The sequence below is a fragment of the Nomascus leucogenys genome, chromosome 3 (assembly GCF_006542625.1).
Source record: "Nomascus leucogenys isolate Asia chromosome 3, Asia_NLE_v1, whole genome shotgun sequence".
In the NCBI taxonomy this organism is placed as follows: domain Eukaryota; kingdom Metazoa; phylum Chordata; class Mammalia; order Primates; family Hylobatidae; genus Nomascus; species Nomascus leucogenys.
Genome location: NC_044383.1, coordinates 9,485,939 through 9,510,661, shown reverse-complemented (window position 1 = coordinate 9,510,661; position 24,723 = coordinate 9,485,939). Strand labels below are relative to the sequence as shown.

Below are 24,723 nucleotides of genomic sequence, written 5' to 3'. Positions count from 1 at the left end.
GCCTTGGAAGGGAAAGAGCTCATCAAATTCCAAAAAAAGGAGAAACAAAATCAAATGATCAAAGAGGCCCAAGTCCCAGTGGCAGGCAGATATATTTCCAGAAATACTCAATTAACCAAGTTCCCAGGCAAGACCATTAGTCAGGGCTGCAGGAGGTGTTCTGGGAAGGAGGGCGGCTTGTTCGAGCCTGCTCAGCCTTTCAAGCCATCCCTGGGTGCCCCATCCACATGGGCAGCACTCGCTCCGCCAGCACATGCCTCTGCCAGCCATCACCATAGTCAGCAGTGTGGCCTGTCACCACAAAGTGACTCTCAGGCCCCTGTGGGGGGTGAGGGGGGGTGTGTGTGGTATCCACAGGCTGAGGGCAGGCACTCATGCCCCAGGGGCCCAGCATCCATGACCAGCAGCCAAAACTCAGCCACACGGCTCTGACTCCAGGAATTTCCAAGAACCCAAGATGATGCAATGATCTGTCTGTTCCCTCCTCCAAGCCCCATGTCCTCTGCTCCAGCCCCCCAGTGACATCCTGTTGGTCCTACAAAGCTCAGCTCTCAGGCCCTTTCCTTCCATGAAGCCTTCTTCATCCCTGCAGTAGCTGGGATCCCAAACCATCAGCACGTACCTTGCGTGACAGTGCTGACCTTCCCCATGGCACCCTGTCATTCAGTTAGGTGAGCTACGGCTTCCTCCTCTCCCTTCACTAGACCATAAGTTCCCAGAAGGGAAACCATTTCCTCCTCTCCAGAGAATCCCTCACCATACTGTGCACAATGACCTGTGTACAGCTAGTGCTCAATAAATGGTACTTAACAGGCCTCCTGGAGGACATCCCCAGGCCTCCCAGCTCAGCCCATTCCCACCCAGCTGACCAGGTCTGCATTTGCCCCAGAGGACTCCCACAACAAGTCCACAGAGCTCATGCTTTGCCCTGTCAGTCTAAGCACCACACTCATACCTAGGTTCAGAAACTGGAAGACCTTGTGCATGGTGTACTTGACGTTGGATGCATGATCTTCCAGGCGAAGAATGAGAAACTGTTGCTTGTCAAAAACACTGAGCCAGTCCAGAAGGTACACAGCATACAGCCCGACCTGGAGCCTCACCTAGGACCACAGAAGAAGGGCATTATTTCAGGAGCAGTTGCCCCAACACCATAGGGCACTTTTCCAAAGTGGTATGGCATTTCACTGTACCACAAAAGAGTTATCCTAGCAATGTTACTTTCAGAAGCTGGATTTACACAAGGTGTTCTTGCTTCTTTATGGGGGGTTTTGTGCTACATGTGCAAAGAATTCCTATATTAGGGGTTGCATTTAATCCTCACAACACCCTGTGGGCAGCTCCATGCCTCCATTTCACAGGTAAGGACTGAAGTGCAGGGAAGAGGTCAAGGTTGTGGCCACCAATGGTGCACATGTTCTTTGCACAATATCCTGGCTGTTTCTCTGTTTCCACTGTGACCTCTATGCGCAGCACACAACTGGCTGTGAAAAATCAACCACAGACACCCCAAAGACAACCTAGATGAGTGAAGAGCCAAATGCCTGATGCCAGAGGAACATCCTTGACTGTGAGGGTGTGTGTAAATCAGCATCTAATCAGCACTGAACCAAGTACACAGGAGAATGTTCCTATTTAAGTCCCTTCTACTTTCTAGTACCCATTTCCCGGGTCTTCACCCTTCTGTTCCTTCTCTCGTGCCTTACTGCAAGCCATGTGGTGAAGATTTAACTCTACTCAGAGAGAACCGGGCCTTTCCCTCGGCTCCTGGGGGGTGATCTCTGGGCCCCTGGACGTCCTACCTGACAGAAGTGTCTTGGTTGGCCTGAGGGCTTTGGTCATGGGCAGGCTAACACTGAGATTGATGATGGGGCCTTGGGCCACATGGTATCGGTTCTGACTCTGGTAGGACTGGAGACTAAAGGTCAGCCACAGGAGCTGCATGTGACGGAGCCCTAGTAAAAGGTCTGGACCCCCAAGGCTTGGCCTGGCAATACTCCACGAGGATTGTCACATACCATGGCCAGTGGCACTAACACCGTCCATGACTCCACGGGGAGAGGAGGACTCAGAGCTCCGCATTTGGGCCCCTCCTGGAGTCTGCCCCCTCCACTTCCTCTCCCTTGGCTGATTTTAATCTTCATCCTTTCCCTGTAATAAATCATAACCAAGAGCGGAATAGCCTCCAGTGTGTTCTGAGAATCCTTCTGGAAAATTACTGAACCTGAAGGTGGGTTGGAGAATATCTCTCCTGAACTTGCAACTGGTGTCAGAAGTGAGAGCAGTCTTGGGAACAGTTTCCTCTAACTCCACAGTTCACCCTAAACTCTTAGCAAAGCTTCCAGAAAAAAACAGCCTCTTCCCCTTTTGCTGTGAGGCTCCCTTCTCCAGGGCTTCTCCCCTTGCCCCTTCTCCAAGTGCCCAGGGACTCTGCTCTGCCTATCTGTGTCTGCCCAGAACTTCTCATCTCCCACCTCTCCCCAGTTCACACCACTGCCTTTGTTTATGCCCCATCTACACCTACCTGAAGCTGTTACAGCCTCCTGGCTGTTTCTCCTTCCCCTGGTCTCTGCACTCTCATCTGCACCCTGCCACCAGCATGGGCTTTCCAAAGCAGCGATCTAGCCATAGCCAGCCCTGCTTACAGCCTTCACAGCTTTCTATGTGTAGAAAGTCCTGGGCCTGGCTTAAACTTCCAGCTCATCCTCTCATATATGCAGCACTTCCCGGCTCCCCAGGCTCCTCTCTGGAGTTCCCATTTTTTAGGCAGACACTCTCATGTCACATTTCCTTTCCTGCCCAACTTGACCTGGACCTTGACCTTGAGGGCAGGGACTGTGGCTTCTCCACCATCCCATCCTTGCAAAGCCTGCACTCTGGCCCTCAACATGGTTCTCAGGTGCAATTGCTGAATACAGTGTTAACAATAAGACAATGAAAGACTGGGCACAATATGTACAGATGCTAACTATTCTTTTCCCATTTCATTATTTTTCTAACCATGGAGGAGGATGAGGAGGAAGAAAAGCAATTAGAGTGGATAAGTTGCCTTCAAAATTCATTAGCTGTTTTCAACCCACACTTTGTTGCTACCTCACATGCCAGCTCAGAAAAAAGATCTCAAGCTGGGCCGAAACTAAAGGGAAAATGAGAACATGCCAGTCTCAGAAATAAACATGTGTGTCGCCTCCAACGCAGACGAATCATGACGAGACCAACTCGCTGTTAAGTCACCGGCCTCCCGGGGCTTTTCAATTCTCTCCCTGGCAGGCTTGTAGGCCGTCCCTCGTAGGGGAGACCAGTCTGATGAGGTTTTTCTTTTCCAGAGAATGTGCCTTTCAACAGGAGAACTTTCCAGAAGGAAAGCAGCCAGGTGTTTGTGGCAGGCTGCGGTGTTTTAGAGCAGCTGTGGTCTGTCCGAGCACCTGGCTGGGCACCTGCACCTGACAGATAGTTCTCTGAAACCCTGTTTGTGCCCATCCTCATGAGAGCCCCCTGCGCTGTCTCAGGTGGACACAGGCCTGCACCACAGCGTGGTCCTCCTCAGCAGGCAGGGCTGAGCCAAGAAGGGGAGGAAAAGAGGAAACCGCAGGGGCTGCAGGCGGGGAAGGCCTCCTGGCGCTCGGCTGCTTCTCCCGGGGCTACCTCCCCTCCCACTTTGTGCCTTCCCTCTGATCTATCTACCCCAAAGACCCCTCAATTCCCACCCCAAGCCCCAGCCCCCTTGCCAGGCAGGGGGAGTGTGGTCACCTGAAGTGACAGTTTCTGGTGCAGGCAGTATCAGTACTGCAACCATATGCACCATGAAGACAGGACAAAGATAGCCCCCAGCAGATTTTTTTTCCCCTCACCTTTTCCCAGTATAGGACAGAGAATCAAAATAGAACAAAAATAAAAAGGGTATTTAGGGCAAGTGCCCAATGTGCTTAAAATTAGAAAACATCAGAGCTGCGAGAAGCCTTTGAAGTTAACCGTGCCAGCTGATTCACCGATAAAAACACGGAGGTGCAGGGCAGGGCAGGGGGCTACTCAGGGTCAGTGGCCAATACCCCTGGAGCCAGGACCTGAAGCCAGGTCACCTGTGCATGTGGAGCTTGTTCCCCATGCAGGGCCCCAGAGAAGAGCAATCCCCACCGAGAGCCGAGGCTGAGCTGAGCACAGTCCCAGTCCCCCCTTCTCCCCAGACAGGTACCTGGCCGAGCCTCTCCGTCCCCTACTAGGGATTTCAGTTGGGAGTCCCCAGCCAGCCTCCCCACTTGTCCCTATTCATTCATTTGGCAAATAAGCTGAGCTCGTGCCACCATGTGCCAGGCACGCTGCTAGGCAATGGTGATTTGCTGCTAACAGAAGTGGCCCTGGCCTCAGGGAAGCTGCAATCTCATGGAGACAGAGCTCAACTGGTAAAGAAACAGACTTCAGCGATCACCTTGTGATGCACACAGTGGAGAAAAGGAGTGGGTGGAGAGAGACGACAGTCAGAGTAAAGCACGCCCCGGAGCAAGTCTGCCCCACCCCAGAGGGCACAAAGGAGGGAGTGGTGACAAGAGCCCTGGTGGCTCTCCAACCGGAGCCCACAAACACCCACCTGGAGGGCCTGGGAAACAGACCATGGCCCCGTCCCCAGAGTTTCTGATTCAGGAGGTCTGGGACTGGCAGAGCGTTTGCATTTCTGACAAGTTCCCAGGGGCTGTGGCTGCTGCTCATCCAGGCACCAGTCTTCTGGGGACCCTGCTCTGAGGCAGGCTCACTGGCCCCTCTGAGCACTCCCCAGGGTAAGGTGTGCTGCAGAACAGTGGTGGGGGCTGGCCAGAGGCAGCGGGGTCTGTGCTGCCCCTGCGTCCGGGTGCCACAGGAAGGCGGTGAATGACTCCAGGAGGGTGTGCCGGGGCTCGGGGTGCCTTACAAAGCTGCCCTCCCAGGGCTGTGGCCATGCTGGGATTCACAGCTGGAGGGAAACTGGCTTCTCCTCCCAGAAATGAAAATTCACCTTTATGAAGAGGGTTTCTGATTGCCTGGCTCTTTGTCTGGTGTGTGAGCTCTCCAGGGACTGAAGAGAAGATTAAGGGACAATCTGTTACTGCCGCATCCCTCTTGTCCACTGGGCCTGCCCCTGGGGATCTCCTCTGACCAGAGGCACCCGCTAAGCTACTGTCTTGTCATCCTCAGCAAAATGCAAAATTGAACATAAAACCCGGGCCTCCTGCCAGCAAAATCCTTTGCTTTTAGGAGCCAGCTAGGAAAGGCAAAAAATCCCTGAGTGTCAAAGGCCAGCAGACCCGGGATTGAACCTTGAGCCTGCCTGATACCAGCTATGGGTGGGAGAATTAACCTCTGTGAGCCTCAGTGTTCCCATCTGTAAAACAGGGATGATTTCAAGGGATCTCTAATGAGACGATGCATTGAAAGGGCTTGGGACAGGGGCTGGCAGTAATGAACAAAGGTTAGATCCCTTTCACCTCTCACAGCTGGAGTTTTAGAAACCTTTTATCGCAAAGACTCAAGCATATACAACACAGGGAGGATCACGATGGTGCCCATGAACTTACGGCTCAGTTTCAGCAGTGCTCTCCAGTTCACGGTCGGAGTGCTGACCCGGAGCAGGAGGGCAGGGGCACACCCTCCCTTCTGTGTGGGAGAAAGTATCCAAGGGCTTGGCCCCAGGGCACTGGATGGGAGTCAGCACACTCTGCATGGTACAAAGTGCCCAGCAGCATGCAGACTGCATGTGCATATTAGATATTAGCTCTTCTGCAGCAAGAAACACTATTTAAAGCTATTAAAATAAACTGTGCCTTGGGTCAGGAGTTCCCCCTGCCCTGCCTCTCCCTGCCCATCTAAACCCAGCCCAGCTTAAGCAGCTTCCTCCTAGGAGTCCCCAGTGCAAAGCCCACACCTGCCCCACTTTTCCCAGTCCTTTTCAGGCAGTCTCCTGCAGAGAGAACTCAGTGGTCCCAGGGCCTGCAGGGGAGGGCTCTGGCCCCTTCTACGACCACATTAGCTGGATACCTTGCCCCACGCTGTCCTCATCTGCTGACAGTGACATTGACTGACTCCTGTCTTCCCACCCACCTATAGGGTTTGTTTTGAGAGTCACGCAGGATCACGAACAGGAGAAAGTTTCAAAAGGCACAATGTGGTAGAAACGCCAAGGTGGGGACACATGCCTCATTCCAAGCACACAACTGGTCACAGCACCGTCCTGCACCTTCTCTCTTGGACCAGGGCCTGCCACGCCGTGAGTGCAGAGTAGCAACCACTGAAGATCAGACTGTTGGGGAAATGTTGAGACCAAACACACGTCTAGGGGAAGCTGGGTTAAAAGGCCTAGATTTGGGTCCTAGATCCTCTGCTTACTGGCTGTGACTCCAGAGGAAGGCTGCCTCCCTGAGCCTCAGTTTTCCCAGTAGGAAGCCCCAGGCATGGGAGGGCCTGTGTTAAGGTGTAGTGCCAGGCTGGTGCTGAGTCTACACTGGCTGAATCCATCATTTCCCATCCATACTCTGACCAGCACACACAGCCTCCTCGGCAGGCTCCACCTGGTGGCTCTTGTCTACCAGGAGGCACTTGGGCAGAGAAGGGAGCCAGGCAAACCGGGTCACCTGGCCAGCTGGGGCAGGGAACCACCAATGCCTTCCTCCTTCTCATCCCTCCCTCAGTCAGGGTGCTGGCCTCAGACAAGCCTCGAAAGTTGTGCACCAAGCTCTTCCTTCCCTGAAAGGAGGCCCCGATCAAAGATGGGACAACACTCCTATTTGGTTCCTCTTGGATTTTCCTTGGACTTTTCCCTCAAGATTCATTCCTGGAGGGGTCCTACACCCCCTGACCCTCGGGGGACAAAGGTGCACCCTCGCTTCCCACACTAAAGTAGGCGAATCCCCCAGCCATGCTTTAAATTCACCTGGAGACAGTCTCCTGACGATGTCACACATTTTGTTTGTAATGACAGTTGTTTAGGATTTCAAATTATATCATTTAATAATGCTGGGGAATTTCCTCTCTTTGCTTTGCATTTATAAATATTGGCTGATTAAGTGAGAGCATGAGTGCCAGCCAAAGAAGTGAGCTCAGAGCCACGAATCCCTGTAAGGGGGAATTATCTCGTGGTCATGCACTGGGGGAGACACAGCCAGGCCTGTCTGTTCAGATTTGCCTCTGTGCCCCCAGTTCTTCAGAGATGAGGATGTACAGGGAGGGCACCTCTGCTCTGAGTGTTTTACGGCCAGCTTCAGAGGAGGAGGAGACAGGGAGGCAAGAATGGCCTTCCTGCTTCTGCTGTTTTCTCAAATGCCAAGCTGTTATATTTGGGGGCAGTGTGCCCTGAACCCCATCAATAGTGATGGCAGTTCGGCATCTTAGAAAGATGGCTGGTGCAGCCGGGCATGGTGGCTCACACCTGTAATCCCAGCACTTTGGGAGGCAGAGGCGGGCAGATCACGAGGTCAGGAGATTGAGACCATCCTGGCTAACACAGTGAAACCCCGTCTCTACTAAAAATACAAAAAAAAATTAGCCGGGTGTGGTGGTGGGCACCTGTAGTCCCAGCTACTCAGGAGGCTGAGGCAGGAGAATGGCGTGAACCCAGGAGGCAGAGCTTGCAGTGAGCTGAGATTGTGCAACTGCACTCCAGCCTGGGCGACAGAGCGAGACTCTGTCCCTAAAAAAGAAAGATGGCTGGTGCAACGGATCAAGGTGAGAAGGGGGTCTGGGGAGGGGCTGTCTCCCATTGAGAGGGAAGTTGTGCAGGTGGGGGTTGCAATGAAAGGGCCAGTGGCTGAATCACGGCAATAGCAGAGGGTAGAACAGTGGAGCTCTCTAGAAATACTGGGAAAAAGAGGGAGAAGGACTCGTGGGTGGATTGAATCAGGCATGGTAGGATGACGGGGAAACCCAGTCCGCGAGCATGTTCCCCGATTTTCGTGCCAACCTCGGCATTTGACCCATAATAGCCCTGGCTCTTAGCTGCTGCTATTACTGTTTATGCCAGGACTGAAGGTCCTCTATGCGGGGCCTGCAGGATGGAACAGCCACCTGCAGCAGGAAAGTGTAGATGTGGCACAAAATGGGCCTGGCCTGAGTCACAGCTGCAACTTGATTCGTGTCTGTCAGCACACACTGGGCACCCCTCTCTGCTCAGCATTATGATCAGTGCTGGAAGAAACCACAACCCCACCTTGAGGCGTCACGCCAGCACCCCTTTCCTCCTGCCAGCCCCAGCCCTGAGACCGCCCTCAGGGAGCCACCTTGAGGATTGGGTGGGCTGCCCTGCCTGTTCTCTCAGACTCACTCCATAGGGGTCCAGGGCCAAGAGTCACAGCTGAGAGCGGTTCTGGGTCACGAAGCCAGGTCGACAAGCTGTGCTGGTCAAGCCACACACAAATAGAGTTTCTCCAAGACCCTGTGTCCCCTGTGACGGTGGCCACAGAGCCACTGGGTCATTCCCCCTTTGACAATCACAGCCCTCTCCCTGACTGCTCTCTTCATCAAACCCAAGCACAAACACGCACAGGTTTCCCGTTTCTCCGGGTCTCTGTTTCCTTATGAAGGCTCCCTCCCTTGGTTACATGAAACTTACATTAAACAAGTATATGTGGTTTGTCACGTTAGTGTTTTATTATAGGTGCCTCAGCCATGAACACAGTAGTGAGATATTCCTTTTCCACTCCTACACTATCCCCTACTTAAAACCCTCTGAGGGGTCCCATCTGTCTCAGGGTGAAGTCTAGACTTCTGAGGCTAGACCCGGCGGTGCGGTCCCACGCACCACGCACCCAAGCCCCCTCCCTCAGTGCCCCCCATCTCCCACACCACGTGGCTGGCTGTGTTCTGCATGGCAAGTGGTGCTGACCACTGGGCCTCTGCACATGCTGCTCTCACTTCCCTGGCCAACTCTCCTTCAGGCCTCAGCACAGACACTCCGTCTCCTAAGAACCTGTCTGATGCCCTGTTCTCAGGTGGTTCTCTGGTGGCCAGAGCTCCCTGCCCAGCCTCCATCTTCTATCCCCTGCAGCTGCACAGGAAGGCAAGGACCACACCTGTCCTGGTACTGCTGTGGCCCCAGGACCCAGTGCCATGCAGGGGACATACTGGCAAGAATGAACGCAGGAATGCAAGACAGACCCATCACAACAGCCTGGTAAAGCAGTATTGTTACCCCATTGTATGACAAAGCAACTGAGTCTCAGAGAGGCTGAGACAACTGCCTAGAATCACACAGCCAGCAAACGGCCAAGCTGGAAACCTGACCCACACCAATGGCTGGTTCCAAAGTGCACTCCTCCTACCTGGCACCAGAGCAGGCTCTGGGGTTACCTGTGTCCCTGCGGCATCTTCCTTGCCGAACTACAAAGTCCAACAGGGCAGCCTGGAATCCCACCTGCTGCCCCTGCATGCTGCCTCCCAGATCCCATGGCCTCTGTAATAAGAAAGAGGGGGCAGAGCCTCTTGGCCTGAAGCCCCACCACCTGGGGGCTTCCAAGACTCCACAGCAGGCCTGTTCGTGCCTTGCCACGTGAGACGCTGAGCAGAGCAAGCGGAACAGGCAGCGGCATTAGCCTCGCTGCATAAGCCCTGCTGTTGAAGCACACAGCCAGCCCAGGGAGACCAGCATGGAAAACTATCCCGGGGCTAAAAGGTGCTGAATTCACCAATAACAGCTTTTTGCATTCAAAAAGGCTAGAAATTTACAGACACAGTTCTGAAGGAAGAACAAGAGATACGATTGAGGAATCAACAGAAAATATTTTTCAATTGAGACTCTGTCAAAGAAGCACTGAAAATCATTGATGGGTAATTTTGTAAACCAACAAAACAATCCACCGCTCAAGAGAATGCTCTTAAGACAATTTGAGAGTCGGGTGTCCTCGTGTCTGCTGATTCTAATTGCCGGGTGTCTTGCTAAATGGTAATCTTCCTAAACGCACCCTCATCCTCCTGCTGAGGGAGGAGGGGGAGGTGGCAGGTGACCAGCAGGGAAGAAGGCAGGGAGCCAGACTAAGAGCCCATCAGTTTTCAGCTTTTACATCCATGAATAATGGGGAACAGCATTTGCACATTAAAACGCTTCTCTCTGTTCCTATGCTAAAACCCAAACCCACAATGCCGCTTGCATAATAACAACAAACCAGCTCCTTCTGCCAGGGGCCAGCTCGGGGGATACGCACAGGCATGGCGTTGTTGAGGGTGTTGTTGTAGACGCAGGCGCGCAGTGAATAATCAAACATGCAATTTTCAAACAGCTGCAGTGCTTCTGTCACTTTCTCATGGAAGTCGTCTGCGGATTTATTCGAACTTGCAAAGTAGAGGTAGTCTGAGTACAACCTGTGAATAAAATAAATGTATATTTTTACCACCCATGAACGTGCAATCACACCATTTGGGCAACAATGAAAATCAGTGTACAATTACATTATCTAGTTTTCCTGATTGAAACACAACCACCCTTCTTCCTTCCCTTGCAGATGAGCCACCTCCCTCATCCCTCCGAGCTCCCACCCTTCTCGTGGCCACCTAAGCTCTTCCAGACCCAGGCATGTCTTACTGGCCCCACACAAACCACCAGCTGCTTTTATGTTGTTGCTTGTTCCATCATCTCAGGCAGCCTCTGTTTTCCCAGTAACAGGGAGCTTCAAACAATACCAGATTACAAAAATGGTACACTAGCAAAGAGAAGCCATGAAAATTGTATGCACCTTCTCATTCCTCTCTCCTCTACTGAAGGGAACAAAAATAAGAGCATCTGTTGCTCTCACAATATTACAATTCCACATGAAATTCCCAGTCCTTTCCATACACATTCCTGACACTGAAAAAAAAAAATGATGAGATGTATCTTTCTAGGTTGGCAGGGACCTCGTTTTTAACACGATGTAAAAGCACCCCCACATATGCACGTGAATACCTGCAGAACTACATGTTTACCCGTGGACACAGATCTGTTCATAGACACCACGCACGCGTATGGCAGAATGCTGCTGCACGGGAATTGATCGTCTTCCTTGACCCACTTCAGGCTCCTCTGTATCCTCCTCCCAACTAGACCTCAACTTTTTTACCTCCAGGTCCATCTCTGCATCACCCTATTTTAGCAAGAATCCTGCTGTTAAATAAAATGTATGAGAGGCTACTGTTCTGGACTGAGCTTCTGCACTAGGCCCCCACAGGCCAGAACAGAGTCATCTGTGCTAGGTGCCACGTAATTGAACTGAACTCAGAACGGGCCAGTTTCCAAAAAACCAGGGGATACACAGCAACCAGTCAGACGTCCCCTTTGCTTTAACCCTAGAAGGAAAGTCACTTTGAAATGAACAATCCATTCTCTGTTCCCTGTTTTTGCTTCTTCAGCCCGTTTCTGCCTATAAAGCCAGAACCTGGCTGGGCCCACAGGAGTACCTTCATATTACAGGAATGGGATGCTGCCCTGTTCACGGACCGTGCTAATAAACACCAGTGAGATCTCTAAACTAAATTTGTCAAAATATTGTTTGTTGACACTGCTATGCTGGTTTAGCCAGAATCCCCCACCCTTGGTTAATTGACCACCCTTCTTATCTGATCAGATTCCTGGTCCACCACCCCCAGGAGATGCCTGGCCACCTGGCCTGTCTCCAGCAAGAATCCCATTGGGTTGGTTTAGCCAGAATCCCCACCCCTTCCCCCTTGATGTTTCCCCTTAGTAATTTTCCAGCCACCAACCCCCTCACCCTGCTCCTTGGCTTTTTTTTTTTTTTTCTTTTGAGACGGAGTTTCGCTCTGTCCCCCAGGCTGGAGTACAGTGGCGTGATCTCAGCTCACTGCAACCTCCACCTCCTGGGTTCAAGCGATTCTGCTGCTTCAGCCTCCCAAGTAGTTGGGACTACAGGTGCCTGCCCACCAAACCTGGGTAATTTTTTTGTATTTTTTGTAGAGATGGGGTTTCACCATGTTGGCCAGGTTGGTCCTGAACTCCTGACCTCAACTGATCCACCTGCCTCGGCTTTAAAATCCCTACTTTTCCTAGTTGCATTTGGAGTCTCTTTCCTCTACTGGAAAACTGTCATGGCAGTCCCTATACCTACTACAATGGTCCTGAAGAAGGCCTGCATTGCCATTGTAACAAATGTCAGGGCCAGGCACAGTGGCTCATGCCTGTAATCCCAGCGCTTTAGGAGGCCAAGGTGGGAGGATCACTTGAACATAGGAGTTCAAGTCCAGCCCAGGCAACATAGTGAAACCTCGTCTCTACTAAAAATACAAAATATTGGCCAGGCGTGGTGGTGCATGCCGGTAGTCCAGCTATTCTGGAGACTGGGGTGGGAGAATCACCTGAGCCCAGGAAGTTGAGGCTGCAGTGAGCCGTGATCGTGCCATTGCACTCCAGCCTGGGCAATGGGAGGGAGAACCTGTCTCAAAAAAAAAAAAAAAAAAAAAAAAAAGAGGTGTTTTTGTCTTCAACAGAACTTTCAGGGTGTGAGTTTCCTACTCTTTTTTCTCCTCTATCTCTCCTTACAGCCCGTTTTGTCTGTTTTCAACCTTCCTGCCATATGTCCTACTCTCTTCTTGCACACACCTGCATCTCTGGGCCAAGGGTGAAACTGGGCTTATGAAAAACGTGGCCTATGTGGCTCTACAGGGTCACACTTCTCTCTCCTCGAAGCTCTGTACTTTCTATTCCTTCAACTTCTCCAACCTGGCTTCCCCTCTTTCCAGGGAAGGCAATTCTGTGACTCTCATTCTGCACCCATGCATCCAGGTATCTGACATCCATACTTCCTTCTCTTTTTTTTTTTGAAGCGGAGTTTCGCTTTTGTTGCCCAGGTTGGAGTGCAATGACGTAATCTCGGCTCACTGCAACCTCCGCCTCCCAGGTTCAAGCAATTCTCCTGCTTCAGCCTCCTGAGTAGCTGAAATTACAGGTGCCCGCCACCACGCCCAGCTGATTTTTTGTATTTTTAGTAGAGACAGGGTTTCACTATGTTGGCCAGGCTAGTCTCGAACTCCAGACCTCAGGTGATCCACCCTCCTCGGCCTCCCAAAGTGCTGGGATTACAGGCGTGAGCCACCACGCCCAGCGGCCATCCATACTTCCAAACACATCAGACCTTCAGCCACACACTATCCTGCAAAAACTGTGCTCCCTTATAGCAGGGTCTGTTGCAAATGTGCCTTCTCCACTGCCCTCCCCTCTAACTGAGGTCATGATATGAGGAGCAGCATTTCTTAGGGACAGGCCCAGAAGCTATCCACCTCTGTAGCCCGCCTTGGCACATGGGGTGCCTCTGACACAGCCCTCTAGAATTCATCCACGGCCCATGTTCACAGAGGACACCTCTTGGAAGTCTTCAGCGGTTTGAGATCTACCCACAGAGTTCCCAGAATCAAAACACCCACCAGAACAGTAGTGTTCCATCTACCACAGCCTGGCCAGCCAAACTGTCCAAAGTGACAGTCAGCAAAGGTGCTCGGTGGCCACTGAGTAGATTTCCCCAGATCCACACTCGCCTGAGAATAGTCCCCAAGACAACACCACATCAGCTTATTACTGGTGTCCCCAACATCACCTGTGCTGTTTTCCTTCTTCAGAATTAGAAGATACATCAAAACTGAAACACGGCATCTGTCGCCATAGCGTCGCTCATAGTTACTATGACCTAAATGGCTGGTCAATAAGTGCCAAAATCAGATACGCGTGAACCTTCAAACAAGGTTTGGCTGTGTGCACTGAGGGGTGCCAGGTGGCAATTGGTCTGAGGAGTACCCTTCCTGGCTCACACATTTCCTATGAGTCCTGTCAATATTATGGCTCAGCCCAAGAAACTACGTCAATGAAAAGTAACAGATGCTTCTGAAACTGTCATAAAATCCCATGTTAAATAAGAATTCGAAGCCCAGTTTTTACCAAAGATGCCCACAGAACTACCCAAATTGTTTGGTGGAACTGGAATTCCATCACATAAATTACCTCACACAAACCCAAACATTGGCTGAAGGTTTCCATACTGAGAATTTTCTTTGTGGTAATATCAATTCTTGCAGATATTTGGCTCATAAATAAAACAAAAGCACCTAAGCCTGTCTTGATTTTAAATACAAAGTCACTTCATAAGGAATCTGCTGATTCCATACAATTCTTCAGAGATCAAGAAGTCATCCCTGGGAAAAACTGGGACACACCCACTGTTCCAATCAGGCAAGCCCACCCCCAGCAGGTGAAACGGCTGATTTTCATCTGTTTGGGGTGGGTTAAAGTGAACTCACTACCTCACTTCGTGTGAGTCACATGTACAGCCTTTGAGGGCCAGGCCACGCTCCTTCCTGGGCTGGATGAAAAGAGACTCCTTTGGCCTCTCAGTCACCTCTGGGTACTTTGGATCTGCTCAGAGAATTGGCAGTGGGCTTTGGGAGCCCCTCAAACCCCACTGCGAGAACCTACGCTGGGTCCCTGGCATCCTGCTGTGTCACAGACATCTGAACGGGGTCTACATTCACCACGAGCTATGGCCACCATCTGGATTCCATAGTTAGATGGATAGTGGACACCAAAGAATTATGTCCAAGTCTTAAGCCCAGCCCCTGTGAATGTGACCTTTCTTGGAAATAGGGTCTTTGCAGATGTCATTAAGTGCAGGATCTTAACATGAGATCCTCCTGGATTTAGGGTGGTCCCAAATCCAATGGCTGGTGTCCTTATAAAAAGAGGAGAGGACAGAGAGCACCACAGAAAGATGGAGGCAGAGCCTGGAGTGCGGCATCTATGAGCCAAGGAACGCCAAGGACTGCTGGAGGCCACCAAGTGCTGGGAACAGGGGACAGCTTTTATCCCTTAGGGCCACCAGAGGGAACCAATCCTGAAGACATCTTGATTTAGGACTTCTGGCCTCCAGCATCATAAGAGAATGTGGTGATTTATTATGACTGCCCTAGGAAACCAATACAGATTTTAAACCCCAATTCTAAGGAAGACCAATAACTCCAAGGAGTTATTTCTGCCGACACCTCTCTGACACCCTGAGACCCTGGAAGTGGCCCTGAGGGTAGCGGAGGACTGGGACCATGTGGCCAGGTTTCCCACAAGGAAGCATGAAGGAAGGCAAATGCAGACAGGAGCACTTCCCTTCGGGGGAGCACTGAGACAGGGGAGCACTGTTTGGGTTCTCCCCAAGAATTAAGTGAATGCTTCCTAAGACTGTCTTCAAGTAACAAAGCTATCATTTCCCCCTTGACTACTCTCCAGGGGAAAAGAGTGAGTTAATAATCTTGGGTGAGAGAAAGCCACTCGGATAGGTTAAAGCCACTCAGAAAATATTGAGAACAGCAAACATATCAAGAATAAGTATCCACTGGACGTCAAAAGGCCGGACAGGCACACCGTGGAACAAGATGAAACATACAGAAACAAACTGAAATGTCCACCTTTTAGTCTTCAAAATCCACTATCCCATGAGGAAGTGGGGGAAGGAGACCAATGGAATGGAAAACACACAGCTCACGATGAATCATCACAGAACTGCAGGGGCACGGATGCAACCCCAGGATGCATTAACAGAGGCACGGCATGAGGAATGTGGGAGGGTGGAGCCAGGTGACGGGCAGCTCACGGCCTCAGTGGACGCTTGCTTTCAGTGCTGGGCACCAAACCTGTCTGCTCTCCCTGAAGATGCAAAAACTCAGCAGGAAGGAGCCCAGTCCCGAACTCCTGAAGGATGACCAGCGGGCAGAAGGTTCGGGAAGAAAGCCTGGTTGCAGGCAAGGGGAAATACCTCCAGTCAGGGCAGGCCAACACGAGGGAATGGTCCTAGGAGGCAGGAGCAGCCTAGGCTGGAGGGAAGGAGGGCTCTAGGATAGAGTGGGGGCCAGGGGACCTGATACCCTCCCAGCCCTGAGTTTCAGGGCTGCCCAGCCCCCTCCAGCTGAGCCACCTCATTTTCTTACTCTCAAACCATCCTGAACAGATGGGTATTACATTTGGCCAGGACTGTTTCCAACGACAATTCCAAATATAAGTCCAAATGCATTCCAGGCCTTCTGTGCTGCGGTTATTTTAGAAGGCTGCCGGCGCAGCCCTTCACACTGGGCCTGTGCTCATGGGGTACTGCTCAGCCCCTTTCCTGTGGAGCGCAGGGGTCCTGGGACCCCTGGAGGAGCAGTGGGATGGGAAATGTATGTTAGGGGGCATAGGGCTCTATCAATCCAGTGCCTCTGAAAGTGACCATGTCTCTCCCCAAGCGACAAAGGAGAGGCCAGCAGTGGGCAAGGCCCTACTATGTAAAATCTGGATGATTACCCAAGACCACTGCTGAATTCATTCAGGGACACTTACAGGGTGCTGTTCTGAGCCAGCGAGCAGAGGTCGGTGAGCTGATCACTATTAAAGCAGGAGCTGCTGCTGCTCCTCCTGGCAGGGCTCTGTGTGATTGCTTTCCGGGTTTAGCACCTGCAATGTTCTCGGTTTCCACTCCTGATGTGGATGCTGGGGGGCAGGGAGGGCCACCACCACCACGCCCTGTACTGGGTGCTGCATGCATGCTCTGCGTCTATCTTCACAACCCCACAATGAGATGTGGGCCACCCCATTTTATGGGGCAGAAGGCTGACACTAGAGAGGTTAAGGAGTTTGCCCATGGTCACGCAGCCCAGGAAGCTCCAGGGCAGGGCTGGGACCCAAACCAACCCAGGCCTGCCTGACCCCAAAGCCCCTCACCCAGCAGGACGTGGCCCCTGCCCTCCGAGCTTAGGCAAGGAGACGAATCCACGGCTGACTAGAGTGGGTGCTGGCCGTCTGCACTGATAGTTTTCGGGTTTTGTTTGTTTAGGTGTTTTTATTATTTTAGGTGCACAGTGATTTGGAAGAAAAAGTCAATTCTACTCCAGAACTACTTAATAAGTCACAGGAGACTGATAAACAATTACAAATGTAATAGAGTGGCAAATAAACACTTAGGATAAACGTGAGGAACTCCAATGCCACGGTCGGGAACAGCAAATGTGTTTACAGAACATCACATCGGGCATCTAGAAAAGTGACAGCAACAGCAAAGGGAATTCAGGCATCTATCATGAAGCCGGAACACACTGCGGCATCTTGTATCTCTTGGAAAAGCTAATACTCCTCGGTGATCACAATAGCTCATTAGTGTTTGACAGTTCCAGTTCCTAAGTGATGATGTGGTTGTTCATGGGCCTGGCCTCTATGTGGAGAGCTCTGCAGGTCCCGGCTCCAATGCCACTAGTCTGGGAAAACCTCTCTCCACAGTGGGTTCCTCCTCCTTGTGCAGTATTTTTGTTCATATCATTTTTATATTGAGAAATGATCCACGTACTGTAGCATTCACCCATTTAATGTGAACAATTCACCAGTTTTTAGTATACACCACACGGCTGTGTGAACACCACCACTCCCCAGTCCCAAGATGTTTTCATCACCCTGATGAGCGACTGCTGGTTCTAACACAGCAGTTCCCAAAGGGACTCATGTCAGAAGTCACTAAGATCACCCAGCTCAAAAGGCACCCAAACGCGCAAGCTTCAATCGCAGTTTCAGCTCAGACAAGGGCAGGCGCTCGGTGGCCTGGAGCTCTGACATCTCCTCCGGTTACTGCTCCACGTGTGGGACTTCTCAGAGGGCCACCTTTGAGGAAAGACCCCAAGCTGGAGCTGCAGCTGCAGGCAGCTGGGAGCAGGTGACCATCCCTGGGCTGGCTCACCCCAATGACACTGGCCCCACCTCCCCGTGCTCCTCAAACACTGGCTCCTCAGTGACAGTTACGGCAACGGTCACATTTCCTCAGGCAGGAGGACCCGAGATGGGGACACACTCATGTCCTCCAATTCACCCTCAACAACATCTTGCAGTACTGTGGCCACGTGAGGGTTGTAATGAGAGGCAGCCAGAGCACCTGGCCTCGTTATTCTCCATTTGCTGGCATCCGAATTTAAATCACTGATCAATAATTCCCAGCCTGTGATATGGTGCCATCAATAATGATTATATATTTTTTTCCTACCAGGAAAAAAAGGCCATTTAATGTAGCTGAGATGGAGCCCTTTTGTTCCACTGAATCACAAACTGTGACTGTCTCATCAGGAGGCTGGATGAGACAAGACTGGCCAGGCCAGCTGATCTGGAGGGAATGTCTAAGGTCACCTTAGACTGAACACAGGGGTGACATTGGTGAGGCTCATTCTCTGCCAGCTAAGAACATCCATGTTTGGTCCTAAAAACGCCCAAATGAATGATAGGTGTCCTGTTTGTTGGGGCCATTCTATTTCCTACCAGGCCCTAGGTTCCTTGTGCACAAGTGGGGCTCCCAGCCCCTCTTTGTTCCTCCCAGAGCATCCAATCACAGGGACCTGGCAACTTCACAGACTGGGAGGCAGCACTTCTCAGAGGCAACACCAAGCATCCCTGACATCTCCGAGCCTGGCGTGGTTTACAAAGCACCTTCTCGTGATTCACCAGTGACTCTCATGGCAGATGTTTCTACAGGCAAGAAAACTAGGGTGCACTGAGGATTGGTGGGCTACCCCTGGTTACAAAGCCAGGCCCAGGGTGTGGGCCCCTCACTGCAGGGCAATGGCCACTGCACACCGGGGCGGGGCCAGTATGTGACATGTGCTGCCACCCCCTCCTTCAACAGCGTCAACCTCACTAAGCGGCCCAGAACTCCGGGTGAGACAGGTCCCTGAACTCTGGCTGCCCCAGGGTCGTTTCTAAGTGCCCTCCCTGATCCCAGCCCAGCAGGCACACATCTCACCTTAGGATCTCGCAGATAGACACAACGGGGCTCCTTTTCCCTAGGGTGTTCCTCCTGCTCGGAACCATCCTCTCCAAACAATCGTGTGGGAATACACAGGACTGCCAAGGACTTCACAAACATTCCCCCAAAACATAAACAGTGTTCAACACTTGGGAGTTTTCAGCTTGGTGGTTTTTCTCCCACCAATAACAAGATGTGGTGCCTCACCAGGCAGTCCCTCCTGAACAGTCTTCAGAGAACCCCTTCACAAAGACCCGAGCTGTCCTTCTGGCCTGGGCGCTGCCAGCTCTCCCTCCCCGCTCTGTGATCTAGGCCAATCCCCTTGACCTCGGGTGGCTCAACAGCTCAGTCCTATTAAAGCGACCTCACGCCGCTTCCAGGGCCCATATCAAGGTGTGTCAACAGGCAGCTTCTGGGAAGCAAAATGCCTGAACCCACCAGGAATCAATAGGCAGCTTCAATAAAGACACCGCACTACAGCAGTCCTCACAAGGACCCTTGTAATTCTTAATCTTCCAAAATCTTAGAGAAAAGGAAAGAGTAAGAGCTGGAGGGAGAGGCGAGGAAGAGAAATCGATCCATGGCTATTGCTGCAACCTCTACACCCCCACGGCTTTCTCCTCATTCCGTCTCTTCTCCACAGAGGCGTTCTCTTAATTTCCCTTTGAGATGGTTTAAATCAATAATGAATCCCTCAGTGCTAGGAACAGCCTGCATTTTAATCCTTGTGCAAATCTGTTCCAGAGAAAACATCGCATGACATTCCCAGTGCCAGGCTCTCTTCTGATTGAGAACACATCCAGGGCTTTCAATCAGTGCTTCTAGGGGCTGGGGGAAGTTGAGCTGTTTGGAGAAGGGCTTCCGGTGCTGCCTGAATAGCAAGAGAGATTCTCAAGTCAAAGTTCCGCTGTGGTTCAAAGGCATGAATCCGGCTCAGCTCCCTTCTGTGTGTGCTGGCTTTTGCCCTAGGGTGGGCATCCTGCTCCCTCTGATGTGGAAGTAGGTGAATGAGGTGCGTCCAGGCTTAGGCATCCACAAAGACCGGGTCCTTCCTATTTACAGAGCTTTGCAAAACTGGGGAGCCATCCTGCTAGTAACTCACAGCCCAGTCCCTCCTGGGAACGAGCCTCAGCTGAAGAAGCCACCAGCGGCACCCAAGGCTAAGCCTCCACAGGTGGTCCTGTCCAACAATGGATGGATGGCAGAAGCCTCACCCAGAGATAGCTCTGGGGCAGAGGGGCTGCCCCAGCTCAATCATTTACATGAAGCCTGGCCCCACTCCCTCAACTAGACAGAGGCTCCGTGAGAGCAAACGGGATGGATTTTCCTCTCCTATGTACAGCTTGCATCTAGCTCATCAAGGGTGTTCAATAAATACAGCCAGGCGTCACTTAACAGCAGGGATATGTATGTTCTGAGAAATGCGTCAGTAGGTGATGTCATGTGAATGTCATAGAGTGCTCACACAAACCCAGATGGCACAGCCCCCTACACACCTAGGCAGCGAGGTACAGCTACTGCTCCTATGCTGTCAGCCTGCAGCACAGGAATCCTGTAAGCAGTTGTAACAGAAGAGTTAGAATTTATGTATTGAAGCATAGAAAAGGCACAATGAAAACACGGGATTATAACTTTATGGGGCCACCATCATATATGGGGTCCACTGTTGACCAAAACTTGGTTATGTGGTTTGCAACTCTATTTGGGGAGTGAGTAAATGAGTGATCAGTTTATTGTTATTAGTAGTAATAACTGATACCTAATAATAATGATGATTACATATTTTCCATTTGTCAAGCACTGTTTAAACACGTTACTACAAATATTAAGTCACTTAACTCTCACTACCCTGGAGGTAGGACTATCTTCCCCCATTTTACCGATGAGAAAATGAGGCACAGAGAGGTTAAGTTTCTTGTCCCAGTTTACAGAGCAGTAAGTGACAGGGCTGGGGTTCCAATGCCTGTGTCCCTGCCACCATGACTCCAGTATACCTCCCAGACACTCAGCGGGTGAAAGCTGTGCACCACCCTCAGGCCCCCTCACACACTCTGCAGACAGAGTGAGGCTGACGAAACCAGGGTTCCTGCCCAAATGTTCAGATCCCGCTATTCCTCTGTGTCCCCATGAGTGACTGCCTATAACAGAATCCATTTCATTAAAAGCCTGCTTCCTTTCCTAGTTTATCGTCATAACTGAATCATTTGACCAGTCCAAGGGGTGGTTTAAAAAATCAGTTTATATAAGCAGATGAAGAAAAGAACTAGCCAGGTTCCAAGACTCCAGGGGTTTGGGTCAAAATCGAGTTTGAATTCTTCACCGAGCTGAGTTCTCCTTCCCTTTGGACTCATCATCACAGAATGGGAAAATGAACCATTCCTGTGGTGGGTTGTTTCTGGGCATTGCATTAAGACTACACACAGAATCAAACCCCAGACATAGACACTGTAAAATCCTTAACAGATGGTGCATGACCCCACTCCAAATGTCCCTTGAATAAATGAGGAATCCAACTAGGTTGGAGGTGCCAGCACCTTCCACGCATTTTTCACACTTAATGGAGGCTATAACTGCCTCTGAATTAAGAGACAAACACTATCAACTGTCTCACAAATGAAGAGGCAGGAGGCTAATGTGAGATGTGTTTGAAAAGAATAGTCTTTACCACTTACGAATGGGATTAAACAAAGAAAAATTCTGCTTGCAATTGGTGGCTTCTTTTTAATTAACTGGGCCAATTTAGCATAGGAATGCATCAAGCTAGTTTTAAATTGTCATGATCTCTTACAGAGAGGAAACTGGAACATGAATTCTTGGCTGGCTTCTTTGGCCATATGAACCATCCGGTCCACTTCTTTCCATTATTCCTCTGTTCTCCTCCAGAAAAAAAAAAAAAAAAAAAAAAAAAATGGACTTGCCACTTGAATCCTTCTCTGGAAATTTAAAAGTGATTTGACTTTGCTTAAAATTCCAACATTTTCAAACCCTCTACTTTGGATCAATTATAGAAGTAAAGGCTGAATGTGAACCTAAAACTAAAAATAAAAGTGGTATTTCCCCTCTCCAAGCCAATTTATAGAAGGAAAAGAACAACTTGGACCAATCCAACTTGCAGCCAGCAACCCCCAAAATCTCCTGCTTACAGAAGTGCAAGGTCACAGCACAGGGCTAATGGCCCAGGATCCCGTTAGACTAATGGAACTTGGGCTCAGAGTGTTTGTTTCTTCAAGAGTGACCTAAACACGCAGTATTTATCATCCTTTCTGGCTGAGATGGGAAACGCGCCAGCCATTTCAGATAGGCCATGAGTCATGGGCTTCAAAAAAGAAGAAATTCCTATTGTTACTTATTTTTATAAATGTTTAAGAAGAAATGAAACAGCTGCTATGTCAGTAACTTACACAGAAAATACGCACATAAACACACTTCCTCTGCCATTAGAGCTGGGATCAAGCTGGAAGCTACTCTCCTGGCTGCAAAGCCCAGGCCCCAGTTTCCTGAGGATCAGGTATAGAATGGGAGGTGGCTGACTCCTAGGATGGTCCTCAGTGATTCCCGGTTCTTGGTATTCACACCCTGTAGTCTCTTCCCGTTGAGTGTGGCTAGACCTCATGACTCGCTTTTAACCAACAGAATATGGCAATGATGATGGGATTTCACACCCATGACTAGGTTAGAAAAAATCGTGACTTCTAATCTGCTAGCAGATGCTGTAGCTTGCTGGCTTGGATAAAGCCTGCAGCCACACCGGAGAAGCCCTGTGGCGAGGTATTGAGGGTAGTCTCTCGCCAAAAGCCAGCAAAGATCTGAAGCCCTCATTCCAACAGCTCTTGAGGTGCTAAATTCTGCCCACAACCATGTGCACTTGGGAGCAGGTCCTTCTGCAGTCAAGCATATTGAAGAGCCCCAGCCTGATGACAGCTGGGTCACGGCCTCATGAGAGACCTTAAGTAGAGGACCCAGTAAAGCTGCAACCAGGTTCCTGGCCCCCAGAAACTGTTTGAAGCTGCTAAGTTTTGGCAAACTTGTTCCGCAGCAGTACATAACTAGTACAGCAGGCAGTGCAAGGCCTGGGTCAGCGTCCTAACACTGCTGCTGCCCCGGCATCCTGCCCTTCTCCTCAGCACCAGGACATGCACCATGACGAAGCTGCCACCCACTTCTCTGATAAAGCACCAGCTCCCAAGGGGTAGGCACTGGGTCGCCACTGTTGTTCACCAGGGCACGTATGCTCAGTGCCCAGCACAGGACCCAGCCTGTGGCAGGGGCTGAATATGTGTTTGAATTGACCAACTATTTCTGTTAGGCTGAGGACCAGGGAGGCAAGAAGCTTTCACATTCAGTTCCTAGGATACATAGAGTATTTGTTATTAAAAGAAGAAAACATGGTGGCTACTTGAGGGGACCATGCTGTGAACTGTGAGCCTCCTTCTAGCTGGCAGACTCAGGCTGGGGTAAGAGAGGAGTTTGGCAGGTCTTGCTCCTAGCTGAGCTGCTTGCACCTGCATGGTGCTGCTGTCTTCTGTTCCAACGCTCACCTTTGTGGTGTTGGTGTCCTCTGAGGTGGGACCAGAACTCCAGGAAGAAAGAAACACACTCAGGGACCCTGGCTCCACCCCCTAACAGGGACCCTGGCTCCACCCCCTAACAGGGACCCTGGCTCCACCCCTAACAGGGACCCTGGCTCCACCCCCTAACAGGGACCCTGGCTCCACCCCTAATAGGGACCCTGGCTCCACCCCTAACAGGGACCCTGGCTCCACCCCCTAACAGGGACCCTGGCTCCACCCCTAACAGGGACCCTGGCTCCACCCCTAACAGGGACCCTGGCTCCACCCCAAACAGGAGAACATGTGGTGTTTTCCTTTGCACTTGTCCTTCTCTCTGCCTGGAAGGCTTCTTCATCTTAACCCACCTTCCTGCCTTGTTTACACAGCAAACTCTTATTCATCCTTCAAAACCCAGTCTGGCATCAATTTTCTTCAGGTCAATTCCTTCTGGATCTCCCTACTCAGGAGCCCCACTCTCCCCACCTCCTACTCTGCAGAACTGCAGCCAACCACAGCCATGCCCACGTCCCCACTGGGAGCTCCAGTCTCCCAGGGCCCAGAGCAGGGCTGACACACACCAAACCCAGTCCCAACAGATGGGCCCACACCTCTCTGTGCCCAGACAGTACACAAGGCTGCTGTGTGCACTCTCGACCCCTGAGGTTAAGGCGTGGTCTGACCTTTCTCAGAATGAGGAACTAAGCAGCAGCGACAGGAAAGCATTTGATGAGCACACCCAGCACGTGCGCCCTTCAGCTGGAGGTCGTGTGGGGGAAGGAGGCAGAGCAGCTATGAAAACACCTCCGGGGGCGGCGAGGGGTCAGCTCAAGGTGACAGTTATGTCACCATGAGAGCTCGGCTAGTGTGCGTCAGCCCTGCTGGAAGGAGGGAGACCACTCAGCGGGGCCAATTTCTGCCTCCAAAACACGGGAACCAGCAGGTGGGACATGACAAGGGACAGCAAGTCAGTGCCTGCCTCAGAACAGAGTGGACGAAGTCCTGGGCTGGGAGATGCAGAGAGCAGGGAGAGAAACCACACCTGGCACCTGCCAGAAGGCATGGCACCGGGACAGCCACCGAGAGCTCAGGCTCAGGAAGCCGGGGCTGAGGGACGGCAGATCCAGCCTCTCCCTGACCAGGTCATACTCAGAGCAGTAGGAGCCATGCAGACTCCACAAGAGGGACATCAGCTCAGAAGTGTGACCAGGGCAGACTTTAAAGCATGTTTTGGGGAGGCAACAATGCAAAGTGAAAGAAGCAGGACATAAGACTGACCCATCACACCCACGTGCACACACACACACACTTATTTGCATAGAAAAGAAGTCTGGAAGAAAATATACCAAAACATAAATAGTAGTTATCCAGGTGAGAAATTATAGTTTGAAAACAGTTTAACAATATATGTTCTAAAATTTCCACAACAAACACGCCTTATTGTT

The 24,723-nt window shown here is 51.1% G+C and overlaps 1 protein-coding gene across 4 annotated transcripts in view; it reads right to left on the bottom strand.

The window, feature by feature from the left end:
* The window catches only part of CHST15 (carbohydrate sulfotransferase 15), an 85,998-nt gene that overhangs the window by 3,720 nt on the left and 57,555 nt on the right, over nt 1-24,723 (bottom strand). For all 4 annotated transcript variants that reach the window (XM_030805899.1, XM_030805914.1, XM_030805923.1 and 1 more), the window contains 2 exons: nt 10,161-10,317; nt 956-1,103 (listed from right to left, as the gene is read on the bottom strand). In XM_030805899.1, coding sequence (XP_030661759.1) covers nt 956-1,103; nt 10,161-10,317 — 305 coding nt within the window. The remainder of the gene's footprint in view (nt 1-955; nt 1,104-10,160; nt 10,318-24,723) is intronic.